The 18,106-nt window shown below is 36.3% G+C and overlaps 3 protein-coding genes across 5 annotated transcripts; 1 reads left to right on the top strand and 2 right to left on the bottom strand.

Moving 5' to 3' along the window:
* Positions 1-46: 46 nt before the first annotated feature.
* On the bottom strand, positions 47-2,422 carry LOC116166097 (proclotting enzyme-like). Its single transcript, XM_031480935.1, has 7 exons — positions 2,248-2,422; positions 1,631-1,896; positions 1,028-1,581; positions 746-881; positions 555-696; positions 359-504; positions 47-306 (listed from the first exon to the last, which is right to left on the bottom strand). Exons 1-7 carry the CDS (start codon positions 2,351-2,353, stop codon positions 154-156), a joined length of 1,503 nt encoding a protein of 500 aa, XP_031336795.1. The 5' UTR covers positions 2,354-2,422; the 3' UTR covers positions 47-153.
* Positions 2,423-11,466: 9,044 nt separating this feature from the next.
* Positions 11,467-12,150, bottom strand: LOC116166212. Its single transcript, XM_031481075.1, has 3 exons — positions 12,009-12,150; positions 11,720-11,932; positions 11,467-11,670 (listed from the first exon to the last, which is right to left on the bottom strand). Exons 1-3 carry the CDS (start codon positions 12,130-12,132, stop codon positions 11,624-11,626), a joined length of 384 nt encoding a protein of 127 aa, XP_031336935.1. The 5' UTR covers positions 12,133-12,150; the 3' UTR covers positions 11,467-11,623.
* A 2,900-nt stretch (positions 12,151-15,050) lies between these two features.
* On the top strand, positions 15,051-17,718 carry LOC116165789 (polyadenylate-binding protein-interacting protein 2-like). 3 transcript variants are annotated; one of them, XM_031480469.1, is made up of 3 exons: positions 15,051-15,473; positions 15,519-15,687; positions 16,078-17,718. In XM_031480469.1, exons 1-2 carry the CDS (start codon positions 15,148-15,150, stop codon positions 15,652-15,654), a joined length of 462 nt encoding a protein of 153 aa, XP_031336329.1. In that variant the 5' UTR covers positions 15,051-15,147; the 3' UTR covers positions 15,655-15,687; positions 16,078-17,718. The 3 variants fall into 3 exon arrangements, with proteins under 3 accessions (XP_031336329.1, XP_031336330.1, XP_031336328.1); XM_031480470.1 differs by having other exon boundaries at positions 15,519-15,698; XM_031480468.1 differs by lacking the exon at positions 16,078-17,718 and having other exon boundaries at positions 15,519-16,050.
* The last annotated feature ends 388 nt before the right edge of the window (positions 17,719-18,106 follow it).

Here is an 18,106-nt window from a genome sequence, read left to right as displayed (position 1 = left end):
ATAATCTCTGTTAAATTATAATATGTAATCAGATGCGCAACGCCCCCTGAAATATCAAACGCAATTCCTCCAAATACAAACGCGCAGCTACAGAAAATAAGTAGATATTCATTTTTTAACATTGATTATTTATTTAACCTTAGAGATTTAAGATTATTTAATGTTCTTCTGAATCCAAGGCAGAAAATATTGTACCCTACTATATACACCTGGATATTGCCCTTTACCGCATCCGATGCCCCACGAAACAATTCCCACTTGCACCCATTTTCCATCGTTTACCATAAGAGGTCCTCCACTATCTCCCTAAAATTAGTTCGGTGATATTATCGCGTGCAACTAATTACTAATTACGTACACTACACGAATCCCGATTCGCCTGACCTGCACAAAGCATGTGGTCAGTAATTCCTCCAGGTGCCGCCGGTCCATACTTAGTTCGACAATCATTATTACTCCAGATCGAAATACTTACTTCCTGCAGCACCGACGGTTGTGGACCACCTATTATAGAAAAATTGACTAATTGTGAATTACTGTCGGTGTCGACTTACTTTCACGAATACTACCCCACCCAATCACGGTGGCTGTTTTTCCCGCATGCGAATCGCGAGAACTCTGCGGTAAACAAATTGGACGAACTTGGTGAGTAAAAACTACTGGTGAATCCATAGTCAAAATGGCAACGTCGTTATACTGCAGGAGTAGTTGTTAATAGTACGAATTATCAAGAGCAAGCATTTACCAATGTTCTTGCGTCAAATCCTCTATGACGGACCACCCTTTTTACTTTCCTTTCAATGTGTTTCACCTCACTATCCGTTTTTATATTATGATCTCCTAACCGAACAGTTAATCTTGCAACATCCCAGGAACTCATACTGTAAAAATATATGAATAAATTGTGGTGGTTAGCACGTATATGAATCAAGATTAGTTTCTAAACGGTTCCAAGAAGCAATTTCTCATTTTTGTTGATTGTTATTGCCGTCAGTTTGCACAAGATGGGTTTGGCCAGCATACTTACTGTGCAACACAATGTGCGGCAGAGAGGATATGAATGTTATCAATAAGAGAACCGCCACAAAATTGGCGACCACCATTGAACAAACCGGCTATCCATGGCCATTCTCCCAAATCAGCATTGTGGCCTCCGACGATTCTTTCTTGATCTTGATAACCATTTTTCGCCCCGCACGATGCATCCAAAGGTGGCAAGTGCGTTACGGGAGTGGTTTGTACAGGTTTATATGTTGGTTGATATGTAGGTCGTTGCGTGGCTCCGGTGGGTGGTTTAGGAGGTTTAGGTGCCGGTTGAGTTACGGGTACGGTTGGGAACGGATGCGGATATGGATAGGAGGGTGAAGGTGCGTGAGTGGGTAGTGGCGGTATTGTATGGTGCGGTGGATGAGTAGGAAGTGGTGGATGTGTTGGAGGCCAACTAGCAACCGGAGGATAGTTAGGTTTCTTTACACTGTCTGTATTTTGTACGTTAAGGTTTTCTGATTCGGGAGTAGTTGATGGTTTAGTAGTTGTTGTAGGGTTTTGTTCCGAAGAAGAAGTGCAGCAAACTCCAAACAACTGAAAAGGATAAGGTTAAATAATTGATTCTGTAACCTAAAGACCGTACCTGACGCCCCTGGGCTGTATAAAATCTGCATGTATCGTACATTCCTAATATCCAACTGTCCCAATTATTTAACTCGGGTAGCTTGAAAAAAGGATAACATTGTCGGAACGACATGCATTTCCCTAACACACCTTTACTGGTATAGCAGCGGCTAGTTAAAAGCGAACCCGTAGCCGGATTTCCTATGAAGAGTTGGTCATTGTAAGGCATCAAAGGAACAGACGATATGAGCTGCCTGTTATCACGCGCTGACGAATTCCCCGCAGCTGAAAATAGTTAAGAAGTTTACTATTAGCACATTTTTTGCAATGATTAATTGACTCGCGGTGGGATGCAAAACATGTCGCATATCACTATTATAGTCCGGTCAAACAGGTGAATGTTCTGCACGACCTTGGCAGTGGCCAACAGCTACCGTTGGTGTTTGTATTTATACAAACGACATTTTACACACCTTTGCTAAATCTGTTTACAATTTAACGCTTCACTCTTAAATTATTTGTTATTGTCAATCAGAAAAAATTGCAATACTCAAGTAAGTTACGATTCAAAAAGGTTTGTATATTATCTAAATCTAACAAAAGCAAAATAGGTTCAAAACAAATATCGATCGTTACCTTCAATTACTACAACATCATCTTCATCATTTAAAACGTCACTAGCAACAATATCACAATATAACACAATAAGGTACAAATAAACAAAAATTCTCCTCATCCCCATTTTAAGGGAAGATAAAACATAAAACACGATGGTCGCGCAATGAAGATATTTTCAAAGCCTCGTCTTATAAAACTGATGGTATGCATCTTCCCCCTCTACAATTTACCTGCGATTCTAATTTGCAAGAACCCATCGAAAGATATTGCAAGGATCGATCAAAATGCTAATCTATAAGTAAAACCAAATTAATTAATTCGTGAAATTCACGCTGATTCAACGGCGCGGTTATACCTCAAAATTTTTTTTTTTGCAAAATTTGTAGCACCACAACTAATTAAAACATACTAAATTCTACTGCAATTTTGCTAATTTACTAAAGTATCCATGGATTTGAATGAAAACACGGGACAAATAAAATACGAAAATTGTGTAAAAGATGGAAGATAATCGCCAACAAAATCAGTGATTCGTCATATTTACCGTAACAAAGAATGAAAGTCAAAAAAAAATATAATCAAAATTTCTGATCAGTGGTGGAAAGAATTTAATGACTAATCAGCGTGCCTCTAAACGATAAAATATGGTGTCAACAAACTTATTTAATTACTTTTAGACTGACTTGGAGAAGGGGGGCTGGTTCTGTAGTTCAAAGCTCTGGAAATTATTTCTGGGGTGCAGCCATTGTAGCCGAATGAGTATTGAACAAACATTCAAGGTGAAAAGTAAATTGGGGACATGGTTTTGTTTTGTATTTTATGCTCATCATATTCTCCTGGTGCGTATTGGTAATGTAGATGTCACGATAATATATTACTGTAACAGTATGTATGCTTTTATTTTGGAAAAATTGTTGAAGCCCGCAGATCGCTTCTAACTTTGATGAATATTTTCATTATTTTCGAATAAGGTTTGTGCCATATGATAGTTTGCAAGGAAATAATTTTGGACTGGATTCTCTGAACCCACACCAGGGCTACGTAGAAATCGAACTCGTCTCGAGTGAAAAAAAATTACATCTTGTAAGAATGGATGGAATTCTCAATAGAAGAGATTATTTTCTACAAGAACAGTTATTGGCTTTTACACATTTATGTATTAATGAGTATAATAGTTTAGTGCCTTACAGGAAAAAGTTATGAGATTTGTTTGCCGGCGAAAAATATATCCAGTAAAAATCCACCCATTATGTTCGCCGCCAGAAGTCTTCAGGATATTCGTCCTCCTCCCGAAGCTCGCCTGAACCCCAGGGCCTTTTCCTGAAAAGATCTCGCCGTGATGAGTTTACCTACACAAACATTCAGGGAACGATTTCTAATTTTCTGTTGCGAATTAACCAGCATTGAATTCTCTGTAGGTGAATATTTCCTGGGCTCCAATTTTATGCTGCCTATTATTCCGAAAGGTTCAATTTTTGGAACGAATTGACCGAATGCAAAATGGCCACAATTACTAGAGAACATTAAAATATGTATTTAAGATTTTTTCACTGTTTCGCAAAACTTTTTGGGTGTGTTGGTGTACTACACGTTTCAACCCTTACGTTATCATAGACTCGTCGGCCTCCAAACGTTTCTTAGGCCCACAATATAGAAGATATACAAGTTCGGTGATCAAGAGATCGCTGTGAGGATCTCAAATCTCCGAGGATTTGCAGGGAAGTTTCGGGAGATATCAGCTGTTTAATATAAAACCTACTTCGTAACCAAAACACACTTCGAGGATTCCGATATATGTATAAAGATACACCCGTTAGAAAATCCAAATTCAATTCCAGATATTTCATATTTATTTAAATTTTATGTTAACTTCATCTGTACGTAAACTCTTCCGTTACTGACAGACAACGCACAGTCGAACCTGGGGATTTTAGGGCGCTAATAGAGAATTGCCCGAAATTCCCACGGGAACGGGGAAAAACTGAATTAAGACGGGGGTAGTGTTTATGCGCGTATTAAGTGGCTGGACAAAAGCTAGTTGTTAATAATTCTTCAATTGCACTTCGATTTTTTTGATACATTGGTGTACACCAAATCGTAACACTCCCATTTGTATGATTACATTTATGTACTTTTCTCGTAGAGCAAATGTACCCTACGATGTTTACCTTTTGTTAATAATCACCAATAGAGATTTAATAATACGTTGAGACCTTTAAAAAAATGATGACAATTCTTGATATCAGCATGATCTGCAAGTGCAATAATTTTTTTAAAATATGATACATCTATTGCCTCCAATCCTTTGCGTATGAGTTACAGATCTAGTAGACAAAAGAGTCAGACAATTAAGTTGCAGATGGATCCGTTTCACTGTAACATTTCAGGCAAGTATGCCTGCATTCAGGTGTGTTTCTGGTATTTGTTAGAACCATGAGACTTCTTTCAGTAGCTTTTTGGCCACGTTGCGAAAGTTGGCATTGACGTAGTCAGACGAACAATACTGGATACATTTGACAGGAAATGGAATCTCAAAGATTTACTTTATGAGTTAGAGAAATGTTGAAGTTCAGTTGTACCGACAGCAATGTGGAAAAGTTAAATCGCTACCAGCTACAACTGCTGATGGGTATAACACAAATAAAATAATAAAATTATAGAAGAATGTTTTCAAAACACGAGCAAATCCAGTCACATAAAAAAGATATGCAAATAGACAAACGGTCGTGTAATGGTTTACTACAGGTCAATTTTTCCCTGAAACCTCAATGCTGTAACCACACAGACTACATCGATCACTTTTCTATTATAAGAACAAACACTGTACAATTTAGTACAGTTTACAGCAGAAAGATGGATATCAAAAAAGGCAAATTGGAGTCTTTTTCATCAGAACCTGAATAAATGTAAATGTATGAATACTCCGAATTCTTTTGACGTCGACTCCATCACTAATACAAAGTATGATGCGGCGTCTTCAAGCATCGTCACCTGATTGAATACGTACCGTGGTGGAATCAGGCAGTGAAATCTGCAATCAGAGAGAAGAAGTAAGCCTTGCGTAAATATCAAAGGTATATGGATATGGATATATGTTTGAACGTCGGTCGAATGCGTATCGGCGCTGTGTATTTTGTGGCAAAACTAACGTGAAAGTATTGTTTTTTTAATTGATTTGACGTGATGTTGTGCATGTGGAGACACTACATCTAAATGTGTAAAAAACAGTAGTGTTGTAGCGTGTGGAGCGAACAAAAAGCCAAATTTTATGTTGACCGCAATTATTGAAAGCGATGTATAATATGTAAGTGGTAATCGTAAATTTCCAATTTTGTGGGAATTCCACTGCAAACGTCTACATATCTACTTATAAAGTTGTTTATTTATTTAATCTTGACGTATTTCCAATTTTTATATTTATTGTGCAAACAGAGGTTTAATTAATTATCTACGGCAGTCATGGATCACATTGTTGTAATTAACGAATTACAGCTTGAAATATCATCACTTAAAAAGTACAACTACTCCCTCAAAAGACAGATCGAAGACAACCTCAATGAGAGCACTTCAATGAAGAGTTCACTTACCGAAGAAAATTCCAAACTGCAACTATTTGTTTTTAACCAAAAAATGGAAATCAAAAACCTACGTAAAGAAAACCTTGAGCTTTTAGAAAAACTAGAATCGGAAGTTGTAAAACCAAAGCCTAATGTAAACTGTACACACACAGCAACTCAAACTGTGAAGTATTGTAATGATGTTGCCATCCAAACTGCATATAAATTTGTTTCAAACTCTACTCAAACCGACGTAATCGCTAAAGATACAGGTACTAATGTTTTGAAAAACTCAAAAAAAGTTGTCAACGAGGGAACGCGTGCGATTTCAAATAAGAATGACGTAGCCGTCCAAGTTGTGACACGAGCAAATAAAACTAAAAAGCAATCTACACCTAAACGCAATCGTGACCGGTCTAATTCTTTTGACGCATCTCAAAAAGTAAACGAAGCTCTTTCATCGCTTAATACTGCTTCACAAGTTGTATGTGACAAAGCCGCTAATAAATCGCTGTTTGACGAACTTGTTGGGGCAACTAGCAACCCGATTTCGTCCACTTCCATAATCCATGATCCCACCCCAAGGCTGGTGCCAAAAACTGACCGACGACGACTATCATCGGAGAACGCTCCTTCATCTTCGAAACGAAAAAATGAAATCCTAATTTTGGGTGATAGTCAAGCCAGAGGCATAGGAATATTGCTCCGTGACCTAATGCCGGACGCCAAGTATAACATATCAAACTTTTTCAAACCTAACGCGAGCTTGGATGAAGTACTTGTTAACGTAGAAGAACTGACAAAGCATTTTACATGTGAGGATTATTTAATTGTGATGGGTGGATCCAACGATGCTCTTAAGGGAACCAAAATCGAGACAAGAACAAGAAATTAAGCGGCCTTACTCAGAGACTAAACCTGATATGTATCTCAACTCCTTTTTGGTCAAATAGAGTGGTTTTAAATAAATTCATCTACCAGAACAATACCATGGTTTACAGTGCGCTTAAAAAACACTCGGGACGTTTCATGTATATAGATGTAAATAGCTTATTAAATTCTAGACATTTCACCAAACACGGTTTACACTTAAATAGAATGGGTAAATTGATACTTTTAAGAGAAGTAATTGGTATCTTGAATTCATGTATGGAAACACAGGTCAACGGGCGCGTCACCTACATCAACTATGATAATCTTGTGTATCCAAAACTATTAGTGAGTGCAAAAATTTTTTATAAAAAACTACAACGACAATGTAAATAATAATTCTAAGACAGTTGTTAATAATAGTATAATAGCCACTAAAAAAACCAGAAACGCTCATCTTTGTCTAGGAACGAGTATATCTCTGCTCCATCAGAATATCCAGTGTCTGTCAAATAAATTACTAGATTTAGAACTAATCTCTGCTAAGCATTCACTAGATTTGTTGTTATTTACTGAGCACTGGCAACCTAAAGATAAATTAATGTGTCTAAACATTACTAATTACTCGTTGGTTTCGCAATTTTGCCGTATTTCAATGAAGCATGGGGGAACGGCAATTTACAGCAAAAATGATGTACACGTTACTGCATTCAAATTAAACGTACAACCCTGCGAGGGTCATTTTGAGTTTTGTGCAGTTAAGCTAATTAATCTAAACTGTGTCGTTGTTGCTGCATATAGACCACCAGGTGGAGATGTTGCCATATTCCTTAATTTACTGGAAAATATCTTAGAAGAAATAGTGTCTGTTTCAAAAATTATCTTGTGTGGTGATTTTAATATTAATTTTCTAAATACCGTAAATGTAAATACGACCGCGCTTAATGACCTTTTATACTCTTTTGGTCTAAAAATATTACTCCATGAACCAACGAGGGTTACGCCCACAACAAAAACCTGTCTAGACAACGTTTTCATTTCGGAGTCTATTGCATGTCCCGAACTCACTAATAATTATAAAGAGTCCCATGCTTACTATCAAAAGCAACTGCTTGCATCAAAACAGTTATTCTACGATTCTAAATTAAAGAGCTCTACTAATAAAACTAAAACAATCTGGAATATTATAAACACAGAAACTGGTCGTATTAAATGTAAAGATGTAAAGATCACCGAGGATGGAGCTACTGTATCTGACCCTAAGGCCATTGATATGTTCACCACTCATTTTTCACGTTTTTATAACATTACTAGTCAACCAACTTATAATAGAAACATGCCTTTTTCACCGTCATTTAGTAATTCGATGTTTGTAACACCGATTGTTGATGAAGATCTACGATCTGCGGTTCGGTCATTGAAATCTTCGTTTTCTTGTGGATACGACGAAATTAGTAACAATTTAATAAAATCGGTCAATGTTTTAATATCTAAGCCTCTATGCCACATTATCAATTTAAGTTGTAGCACCGGTATTTTTCTGAGTCGTCTAAAGTAAGGCCACTGTTAAAAAAAGGAAATCCAAGTGACGTCTGCAACTACAGGCCGATCAGCTTGTTGTCCAGATTTTCTAAAGTTTTCGAAATTGTTATTAATAATCAATTAATTAGTTATCTAACAACATTTAAGATCATTAATAACTCTCAACATGGTTTTATAAAAAACAGGTCGACTGACACAGCGCTATGTGAGTATGTTGCCAGAGCTGTAACAGCTGTCGATCGTAGGCTTTTAACCGTAGGTGTTTTTGTTGATTTTTCTGCGGCTTTCGACACTGTTTGCCATGAAAAGTTGATTAGTAAGTTATCCCATTACGGTATTCGAGGAACTATTCTAAAATTGTTTGAATCCTACTTACGGGGCAGATCGCAGCTAGTTGAATTACCTAATGGGCAGCGCGGTGTAGCAACGCCAATTTTGTCAGGAGTCCCGCAAGGATCCATACTGGGTCCTACTTTATTTGTCATTTACAGTAATGATCTCGTACCTTTTGTTAAAGCGAGTGCTGTTGAGGACAGTATCTTTGTTATATGTTACGCTGACGATACAAACATCCTAATAACGGCAAACAGTGCACTAGATTTAAAACAAAAAATTACTCACACGCTAGATCAAATAAATAAGTGGTGCAATGATAATAATTTGATCCTTAATTCCAGTAAAACTGCCGTGATCCCTTTTGGTGCCACAAAAATTGAATCCAATATTTTGAAGTGCTCTGAAACTATTAAAATGCTCGGTCTAACAATAAGCCATGATCTCACCTGGTTTTTTCATATTGATAATGTTTGTAAACTTACACGAAGCTGCTGTTATACACTGAATGCGTTAAAAAAATTATGCAACAAATCCACATTGCTTACTGTGTACTGCTCAAGCTTTCACTCGCACATTCGATAATATAATATTTCAAATTGGGGTGGCAGTGCGCATGTGCAACGGATCCTAGTATTGCAAAAACGAGCTCCTTACCATGTAAAACTCCCTGTACTTAGGATATTTTTTAAAGAGTTAAAAATACTAACGGTAGTTGACACATATATCCTCGAAATATCTTGCTACGCGTTTAAAAACCAATCAAGTTTCATAAATCCCGACACACACGTAAAAAAACTCACTTGTATCCTTGTAGACATAGGACCACACTCTTTCAAAAGAATTTGTTATTCCGAGCGTGCCAAATTTTCAATGCCTTACCGAGCAACATTAAAGAAATTACTTCCTTTTCGAAATTTAGAATAACGCTCAAAAACTTTTTGATGGAGCAGTCATATTACCACTTGAACGAATATCTCGAAAGATGATTTTATTGTTTTATTGTTCATTGTATGCTTTACCTTAACATTATAATTTATGTAAAATATTTATATTTATATTTTACACATGACACATTGTTACGTACGTTCTGTTCTTATACAAGTATATGGAATGTATTTTGTGACAAATAATAAATATGATATGATGATGATATGATATGATTATGGAATGTAATTTCGACTGAACCTCGGCATAGCAGTAGGAGACCGTATAATGTAACCCAATGAGTTGTTTGATACTGCGAATTTGAAATCAGCAAGTATTAAGTTTTTTGATTAAACACAGCCAGTGACATTTCCAGATGAGGTTAGCGTCGACACACATAGCCAGGTATTTCCCTGTTATTTGTAGGTTCATTGTTTAGGAAGAGCTTGTTAAAGTTGAACCAATTGAATTGAAAATTGCGCTCACTAATGCTATTCCCGGCGACTATGGCTGTGGTACCATCATCATACTTTTGCCTGTTGAACGGGTTAGCAGTACCAATAAAATATTACGAACCAAGATTTACCGAAAACAAACATGACAGGGAGCTAAATATGAATTTTGAATGCCCTCAACAGCTTGATTACACTTACCTTTCCACATGATGGAAATGAAAGCAGCAATTAAACATACTAAAGTAACATCAGGGGTATTAGATGCAATTAAAAATGACATGCAGAAAAACCTTCCTGGTCATTTCCTAACTTGTATGCTGTCTATGTACAATGTGGGCAAATAGCTTATATCCCTTACAATGGATAAATCATTGTTCCTATCCTAAAGGCAAGAAAAGATCCTTCTCTCTGGAAGTTATAGACCAATTAGTGTTACCTCTTGTCTGGGCAAACTTTGAGAGAGAATGGTGAATAATCGGCTAATATTGTGGCTTGAGACCTTCTTGTGCTAAGCAGACGGGTTTCCGTCGATATAGGTCCACAAATGCAAATATGGCTTGCGTCTTTTCCCTTTTTGTGTTGGCGATGTCTTGTCGTCGTCGTGCAGCTTCATTACCGTTTCGAGTTGAGTAATATTCTACATGGCTTTTTGTGGGTAAAACCGTGGATAAGCTTGTCGTGGTTAGAGTTTTTTTGCAGTTTTTAGGTACACTTTTTTAAAATCTTCGAGTTTTCGGGATAGTTCACGATAAAAATTAACTGCCTTTTTTCGAAAAATTAGGTTTGGTCTTAGATCCTAGGTTGATCTAAGGGTTTGGTGTAATGTAAGCCATTGTTGTTTTCTATTTTCCTTGCTGTGTGTCTATTAAAGGAAAGCACAATTAATAGATACCAGAATCTAAGGAATTGTTTATGCTTCGTCTGGACAGGTCTCATTTAAGACATGATTCAACCTTTCCTTTGTTGGCAAATATTTCTAACGATTATGAAAGTTTTCTTTATAACTTTCTTTGTCCATATGATCCGAAAGGCAATAACTGTTTTAGGTGTGTTATATTTAATATCACTAGATAATTGTGTATGTTAATAGTTAATAGCATAGTCCCTAAGTGGTAAAACCTCCCCAGGTACAATGGAAACGAGTTTTGGTACATTGACCTGGGATGACGATAATGTAAATTTGTTTATGTTCCTTACTCTAAAAATCGCAGAAAAGACACACTGTATAACAGTCACACGTATCAAGATCTAGGCTTCGGCCTCCATTTTGCTTTGGGCGACTTCCGGTAGTCCGGCGACATCGCGTCGAAGACCATTGAGACCACACGGCGCGGCACACACATACCCCATAAGAAATCTAGACTTCCAGCAACTTCCGTTGTGTATATTCGACATCTAACAGCTCACAATTGACAACTTACATTATCACAACCTGCCAGGTGGATATTATGACCCTTGACACCATTCAACATACATATTTGGGCGAATCTTATAATTAATTTTCAAAAAGGATCCAGTGTTGTGGGGAGCATAAAGAAAACTCTTTTGCAAGCTAAGATTGCACACAACAAAAATTGTATTACGTCCAAAAAACAAGTCTTAAGTTACATAACTACAACATTGCTACGAATAAATGGGTAACTACACTAACTAACTAACTCTATATCAACTACATTTCAGAAGTTTTGGGTCTACCATACTCATTTTTTTTTAAGAAAGAAGAGGGTCAGCTTCGTACTGGGCGCAGTCTGCGTCATCTATAATTTCAAAATGTGTTGATACACGACAAACTTTCCAAGTACTCACCTGGTTGAACCATTGGAACATATTGGCAACATTTTTTCTGTTTCTTGGCAGAGCGTGGGGTGTTTCTTGCACACTTCTTTGTGCGCTCACTTTTTGTAAAACTGAAGTCGGAAGAAGTCACATAATAGGCTCCAACCATTGAAACAACGAATAGCAGGAGAATTACCACTAAAATGATTACATTTTTGGTTTTTATCTCTGTCATCGGATTGCCTGCAAATTTCGAAATTATAAAATATAACCATTGAATCTGGTTCTTCAATGATATAACTAAAAATAATGTGCTCACCTGTAGCATTATGGGAATGGGTGGCAGTTGTATTATTAACCAAAGTTTGATTGCCCATAACAAAATGTAGAAGACAAGCAATTAAACTCATCTTTACCACAAATCTGACTGACATTAAAAACATTTTCACTTTGCAGTAAAACTTTTGAGCAAGTAAATGAACTTAACGGCGTCTTGCAGAAGTACTTATACAAAGTACTCAAAAGTAGAGGGGTAAACTATTTTTTCTATCTTTATTGAACTCATTGTACTTGCATAAGTACATAAGCATTACTGATCACGTGTTAATTGTGTCGATTGGTGCGTTCACCGGTTGGTTCAGAGGAAAAGGAGGGGGAAGGGAGCGTCAGCTTTTCTCCCATGCAGGGTGAAAAAATTGAATTGTACAATTTTGAAAATTTCGTAAGTTCAGCAAACCACCCGTGGGATCTTGAGTTCTTCAAACTTTTCAAAAATGTTCATTGCACCTAAATAGAACATTAAAGAGAAACATATTGAGAAATCTAATATAATTGAGCGAATAACTACAGGAAGCCCGAAAACTTGTTTTCGAAAAAAAAATTGTAGTTCTCCCCGATTCTTAGGATGGGTTGATAATTTGACATTGAGGTATTAGTAATAACGATGGCAGGCATGTTGATATCGAGTTACGCATACCTCCTGATTAGTAAGAACCATTTGTATATATTATAAAACAATAACATGTAACGTATCAATTGTTTACTATACGAATTAAATGCTTGAAATTCCATTTTTCTACACTGAAGGCTTTGGATTGTGTCAGTAAAATCCCTTCAGATGGGCTTTGACGTTTTCAAAAGCATTTGCAAAGCAAATGGATTCCCTCTTTAGTTTGCAATTTAATTTTTAGACCCTTCATAAGTCAAAGCCTTTCAATCTAAATCTTATATTAATATCACTTTTCCTTCTACCGTAATTATCGAAACAGAAGACCACAATCAGCTTGTCGTTTCTTTTTACAATGGTTTGATGACTTTATATTTTTACCAAACGAATCAAGCGTTTGCCACTTTTCATGTTCATGGACAGACAAAGAGACGACACACACCATCGACTCCCCTAAATCGTTTTGTTCTGCCGTTTAATAATAGAGTTTAGGGCCTAATTAAAATGCAAGGGGTTTTCAAAATATAGAGGTATTTCGGCAACCGAAGATATTGTTTTAAATTCCAAAAATTTATTCGCCCTACTGTTTAGATATAGAACCACGAGTCCCAATAGTCCTAGAAGATGGGTTGGTAAATATTTTCCCCAGCCATAGATCCTTGAGGTTACATTCGGAATTCCAATCGAACTCAAAAATTCTAACGAGATACGGTCCCATAGCACCTGAAATACGAAATAGCTTATTAATCTTTTTGTTTCGAGGAACTGCCCACAATTATAGTAAAAACTCCAACGCTATTTTTCTATTTGTTACTGGCAAATGTAAAATCCTCCATCTTTTTCTTATTATCGCCCGCCAAAACCATCTTAGAGAAACTTCCAGCTTTCTTAAGGGGCTACTGGGAACTCCTATCAGACAAATTCTACTAAAAATTGTCAAGAATATTCCTTTAGGTCTTAGAATACGATAAACTCTCCAGAACTCGACCAAACCTCGACAAGGAAAAATTATTTTGTGTTTTCTAATCCGAAAAGTAAAAATCCTATATATTTTATTATCAGGTTCCTTACGGAACCAAGACTTATCAAATAAAAAATTTTTTAACTGTGAGTGATTGTGTGATCCCGCAGTAGAACCAAGTGTCTTATTTGCAGTATTCTATTTTTTTTCTACGCATCACATAATTAACTAAGCAATTAAACATTATCCATTAAAAAATTTTGTTTTTCTGTCCTTCACATATTTTGAAATTTGATTTTAGTATAAATAGTAAGATGATAGAATGCTTCTTCTAGTGTACTCATTTGCAGGTGTCCATGACTCCTCATAATCGTATCGTCTGATTAATTAATCTATTCGCGTAATAATAGTTTTATCAGATTCGTACCAGGTAGATACGTCGTAGCAGTCAGTTAAAGACATCGATTAATCGATATACAAAAATGCGTCATCACTACTTGATAGTGTTTGGGGTCAATCAAATATAATTCATCGCTTAATTTTCTTTGGATTTATTAAACGTTAAGGCCAAAATGTCTAAATAAAACTGCGAATGTTAGTACCTGCTCTTCGTTATGCAATGACATGAAATTGTCTAATTGTATGAAGAAGGTACGAAGATCTGGAAGAGTCACATTCAATATTTTTTAAGGTTATGGTAAAACTGGAAGCTATATATACTAAAATTGTGGCCATCTTCGACTATAATTCAAAATGCTTTTCCGATTTCAACTGTGTAAAGATGATTGGCTTAAATCTCCAGGATAGGAATCAACAGGAGAGACATTGAAGAAATCTCTAGTCTCTAATTTTTGCTGCGAGGGGATACGCTTAGGATTTTGAGGACCCTTAAATGGGAGGAATATTTGCTTTGGTCTTATCTACCACTCAATGGTTTTTACATGCATAGGTACACCTTCTAGACGCCAATAATTTTGAAAATGGTTTTTGTGACTTTCGGCAATGAGCTTAAAGTTTCACTAGCTGACGGTAGGTCGATTGTTCGTTTCAATACATTGTTTATATCAAAACAAGGGGCAAGGGAAAGTTTGATTTTTACTTTTGATGTAGTAGTTCGATCTCCTCAAATCTAGTCCAATCATACAGGTCAAAATTTATAAGAAAAGGCTTCGTACCGGTTGAGCAGTCGTGCTTGGATGGACAATAGATTTTTCCTTCAATGTTGGCAATATATATTCAAGCATTTTTGGGATTCTCGTTCAATGAATGCCAATTTTTTTAGCTAGAGATGAATCTTAACCTTTTAACAACCATGAGAATTTGAAACCTTTCCACTCCGCCATTGGATATTGCATCCCTGGGAAATTTGAATTGTATTTTCAGCGCCATCTGTCAGCGTTAGGTGTATTTAACCGCCGGTGCAGTTAATATAGACACATCTTCATCAATTTTGACAATTGACATCGTTCTCGCGAATTCTTTTTTGACACCTCAATTGTTAATACACAAATTTTTCACGTAACTGCAAGCGTAGAAGACATTAACGTCAAAATGAAAATGCCACCCCAAAAACCGGTCGGTAATGGTTATTATGGGTACGAAGATATACCCCACATTCCCGAAAATGAGGTAGACAACTCTACCTCTCCACCAGGCGAAGCTCCAATTGAACAGGCAACAACAAACAGTGCAGAAAACGACTTTGCAGAGTATTTGTGGATGGAACATGAAGAGGAGTTTGACAAGCAAGTTATGCAGCAGCTGGAAGAAGAAGAACTAATGGAACAATGTATTGAAGCAATGTTGGAAGAAGAGCAGCGTAATTTAACGGACGAGCAAACAGAAAGAATTAATTCGCAAGACGCCCCACCGACCGAGTAAGTTAACATTAGTTTACTCGTTGTTTTGATTTGTTGTTGTAGGGATAATGAGGTTATGAACCTCGTCAATAACTTCCGGCTTGACTTATTCGACGTCACGAAAAGTACGTTAAATCCTCTAGCTGCCGAATTCGTGCCGGATGTGAGAGGCAAGTCACCACCTCCCAACACTGAATGACTACAACATACGGTTAACTTTCATACTACTTAGGTAATGTAGCTGTAAGTTTTTTTTTTCGTTTATGAATCTCAATTAGTTAGGATAGTGATAATGTTGCAGTGTGAAAAGTTGTATTATAAGTAACGAATTTTTATTGATATGTTTTAATTGTTGTTTTCACATTGTAGCCATTTATCACTAAATATATTTATACGTAAATATAATTGTATATGTACTCATTTCGTTATAAAAGCAGCTGCGTTCCTCTTTCAATGTGATCAATCAATTACTTATTACATCACAGCATATTGCAATGTGTGTTTTAATTTGTTGTAATATACCTACTGATGTACGTTCAGTTTGTCAATTTAATGAACTTTGTAAATTATGAACGATTAAACTCTAGTGGTTAAATCGATATTTATTAACATTACATTTTAGGTTCGAAAATGCGATTAGTACTAATGAAAGTAGAGGCGGCGTGCAGCTTCAACTTTATTTACAACCACAGTAGCGTTGAAAGTGTTCGCCGTTGCCATTGGAAACAGGTACACCCCAGTTGAGCAGTAAATTAAAAAATCAGCCTTCTCGTTGTGTTAATAACTAATTTTAAGGTATTGGTGATAGTAAGTATTACACCCTTTCGAAAACGTCATCAAAGGAGTGTTTATGTTGTATAATAATCCTTTAATTGTCTTATTTGGTGCAGGTGAGGGACTAATTATGCGCACTATCGCCAACTCATGGCCAGTTTAGGGATTGTTATTTTGGAGGAAGTGTTTATTTAATAAATTGAATGTTTATTTTGGTAATTTTATGAATATTTAAAAGTTGAGCACTGTATTTGCATGTCATTAAAGTCGGAAGCTATAGCAAGTTTTAATTGAGGTTCCTTGAACTGTCAAGTTCTCGACCACCTCATTACAGCAGCTATATGCCTAAAACGCCTTTTGTCTTAGGTATAAGATTGTCGATCCTCTTTGTTCCTACAGGTTAAAGTCTAGGTCTGTCAAACCTGACTACTGTAAATGAAAAGGATTCGGACAGTTTAATTGCTTAGATGGTTTTGCAGATCCTTAGATATGGAATCTAATAGCATTTTGTTGTTGAGCTACCTCCAATCCAGAGTAGATTGAAGGGGGATTAATTTAATTTGAGCATCCTACGTAAGATATCTCGGGCATCGCATTCCGGAAAAAAGTAGCATTTTTTATAATATTTCAGAATTTACATACGTAAATATAATACCTACTACATATTTATAAATACTGCAGTTGCCAACCAGCTTCATGTAATAGGGTAAATTCTCCTAGGGGGGATTAACTGATCGTTAGGCACTTAGGATATGATAATATATATAAACTCTAAATACTTACAACATATTAGTTAAAGCACATGGCTATTTTTTATTGTAATAAAACTAGTTAATAATAATAATATATATTCTTCCTCTCCTATTGCTTGAGGCATCTCAGTAATAAGGTATTCAAAGTCAATGAAATTTTCTCCCACACCTGCATTGAAGTCATCATTTCATCAAGCTGTTGTTCTTATTCTACTACGTCAAATTAAAAAATCAAACTTAAAATACTAATATAGATCCATAGGCCATAACTAGAATATATAATATATGCTATATAGCTCAGGGGTAGACAAAGTGCGGACTATTATTTAATAATTACAATTTACATTTATATGTACAAAGAGACTCTTTTAGGAGAATAGGTACTGTACAATTTACCTATGTACCATTTAAGTGGACCACATCAAAGCATTAGATAAATCTGTTAACAAATGGGAGTTATTTAGAGTTTGACATTTTTAGTGCATGCCCACAAACAAATAAATGTTGGTGAATGGCTACAATCTGGTAATGGTTTAAGAAACGTGCGTGGCATGTGATAAATTTAAATTTTCTGAATATGTACCACCTCTCACCAACTTGAGAAAATGGGTACATCGACAATTGATGACATAGATGAATGTATATAATTTTACGTTTTTGTATGGAATAAAATCTCATATCTTTTGTAAGTGTACTCGTGTTTAATTCAGAGATTACAATAAAGTAAGTACCAAAATTTGAGTGGCATTGGTCAGTAGTTCCTGTTTTAAGTCCCCTAAACTAATAATACGACCTGTATCGCTTTTACATCCATATCTAAACAATGGAAGGAGATAAAAATTGTCTTTATCCCAAAACCTGGCAAAGGTGATTACACCTGTAGCATATCGCCCAATCAGTGTGATGTCTTATTTCTTCTTAAGACCGGCCAGTGAGGCAAACTTATCAGCTTTCTCATTATCTTCCTTTCCAGTATGCCCTTTGACCCATGTGAGCTCGAGGGTGGTGCTGCTTGCTACTTGCTCTAGTACATGGTGACCAATCTAGAGGTAATTTTACAGTGACCAAGTCTCTGTAGGCAGCTCTGTTCGTCACTGAAGATTCTGATAGTTTTGTTCTTTATGT

The sequence above is a fragment of the Photinus pyralis genome, unplaced genomic scaffold (genome assembly GCF_008802855.1).
Source record: "Photinus pyralis isolate 1611_PpyrPB1 unplaced genomic scaffold, Ppyr1.3 Ppyr1.4_LG3a, whole genome shotgun sequence".
NCBI lineage: Eukaryota > Metazoa > Arthropoda > Insecta > Coleoptera > Lampyridae > Photinus > Photinus pyralis.
This window is presented reverse-complemented; position numbering and strand designations above follow the sequence as displayed.

Bases quoted from the DNA above. Each gene is read 5' to 3' on its own strand.
- LOC116165789 (XM_031480469.1), top strand. From the start codon at position 15,148: ATGAAAATGCCACCCCAAAAACCGGTCGGTAATGGTTATTATGGGTAC. The intron at 15,474-15,518 runs GTAAGTTAACAT...TTGTTGTTGTAG, and splicing joins CAAGACGCCCCACCGACCGA to GGATAATGAGGTTATGAACC.
- LOC116166212 (XM_031481075.1), bottom strand. From the start codon at position 12,132: ATGTTTTTAATGTCAGTCAGATTTGTGGTAAAGATGAGTTTAATTGCT. The intron at 11,933-12,008 runs GTGAGCACATTA...CGAAATTTGCAG, and splicing joins CCATTCCCATAATGCTACAG to GCAATCCGATGACAGAGATA. The intron at 11,671-11,719 runs GTGAGTACTTGG...TTGAAATTATAG, and splicing joins TGTTCCAATGGTTCAACCAG to ATGACGCAGACTGCGCCCAG.
- LOC116166097 (XM_031480935.1), bottom strand. From the start codon at position 2,353: ATGGGGATGAGGAGAATTTTTGTTTATTTGTACCTTATTGTGTTATAT. The intron at 697-745 runs GTAAATGCTTGC...CTACTCCTGCAG, and splicing joins GATTTGACGCAAGAACATTG to TATAACGACGTTGCCATTTT. The intron at 307-358 runs GTACGTAATTAG...AACTAATTTTAG, and splicing joins CGAATCGGGATTCGTGTAGT to GGAGATAGTGGAGGACCTCT.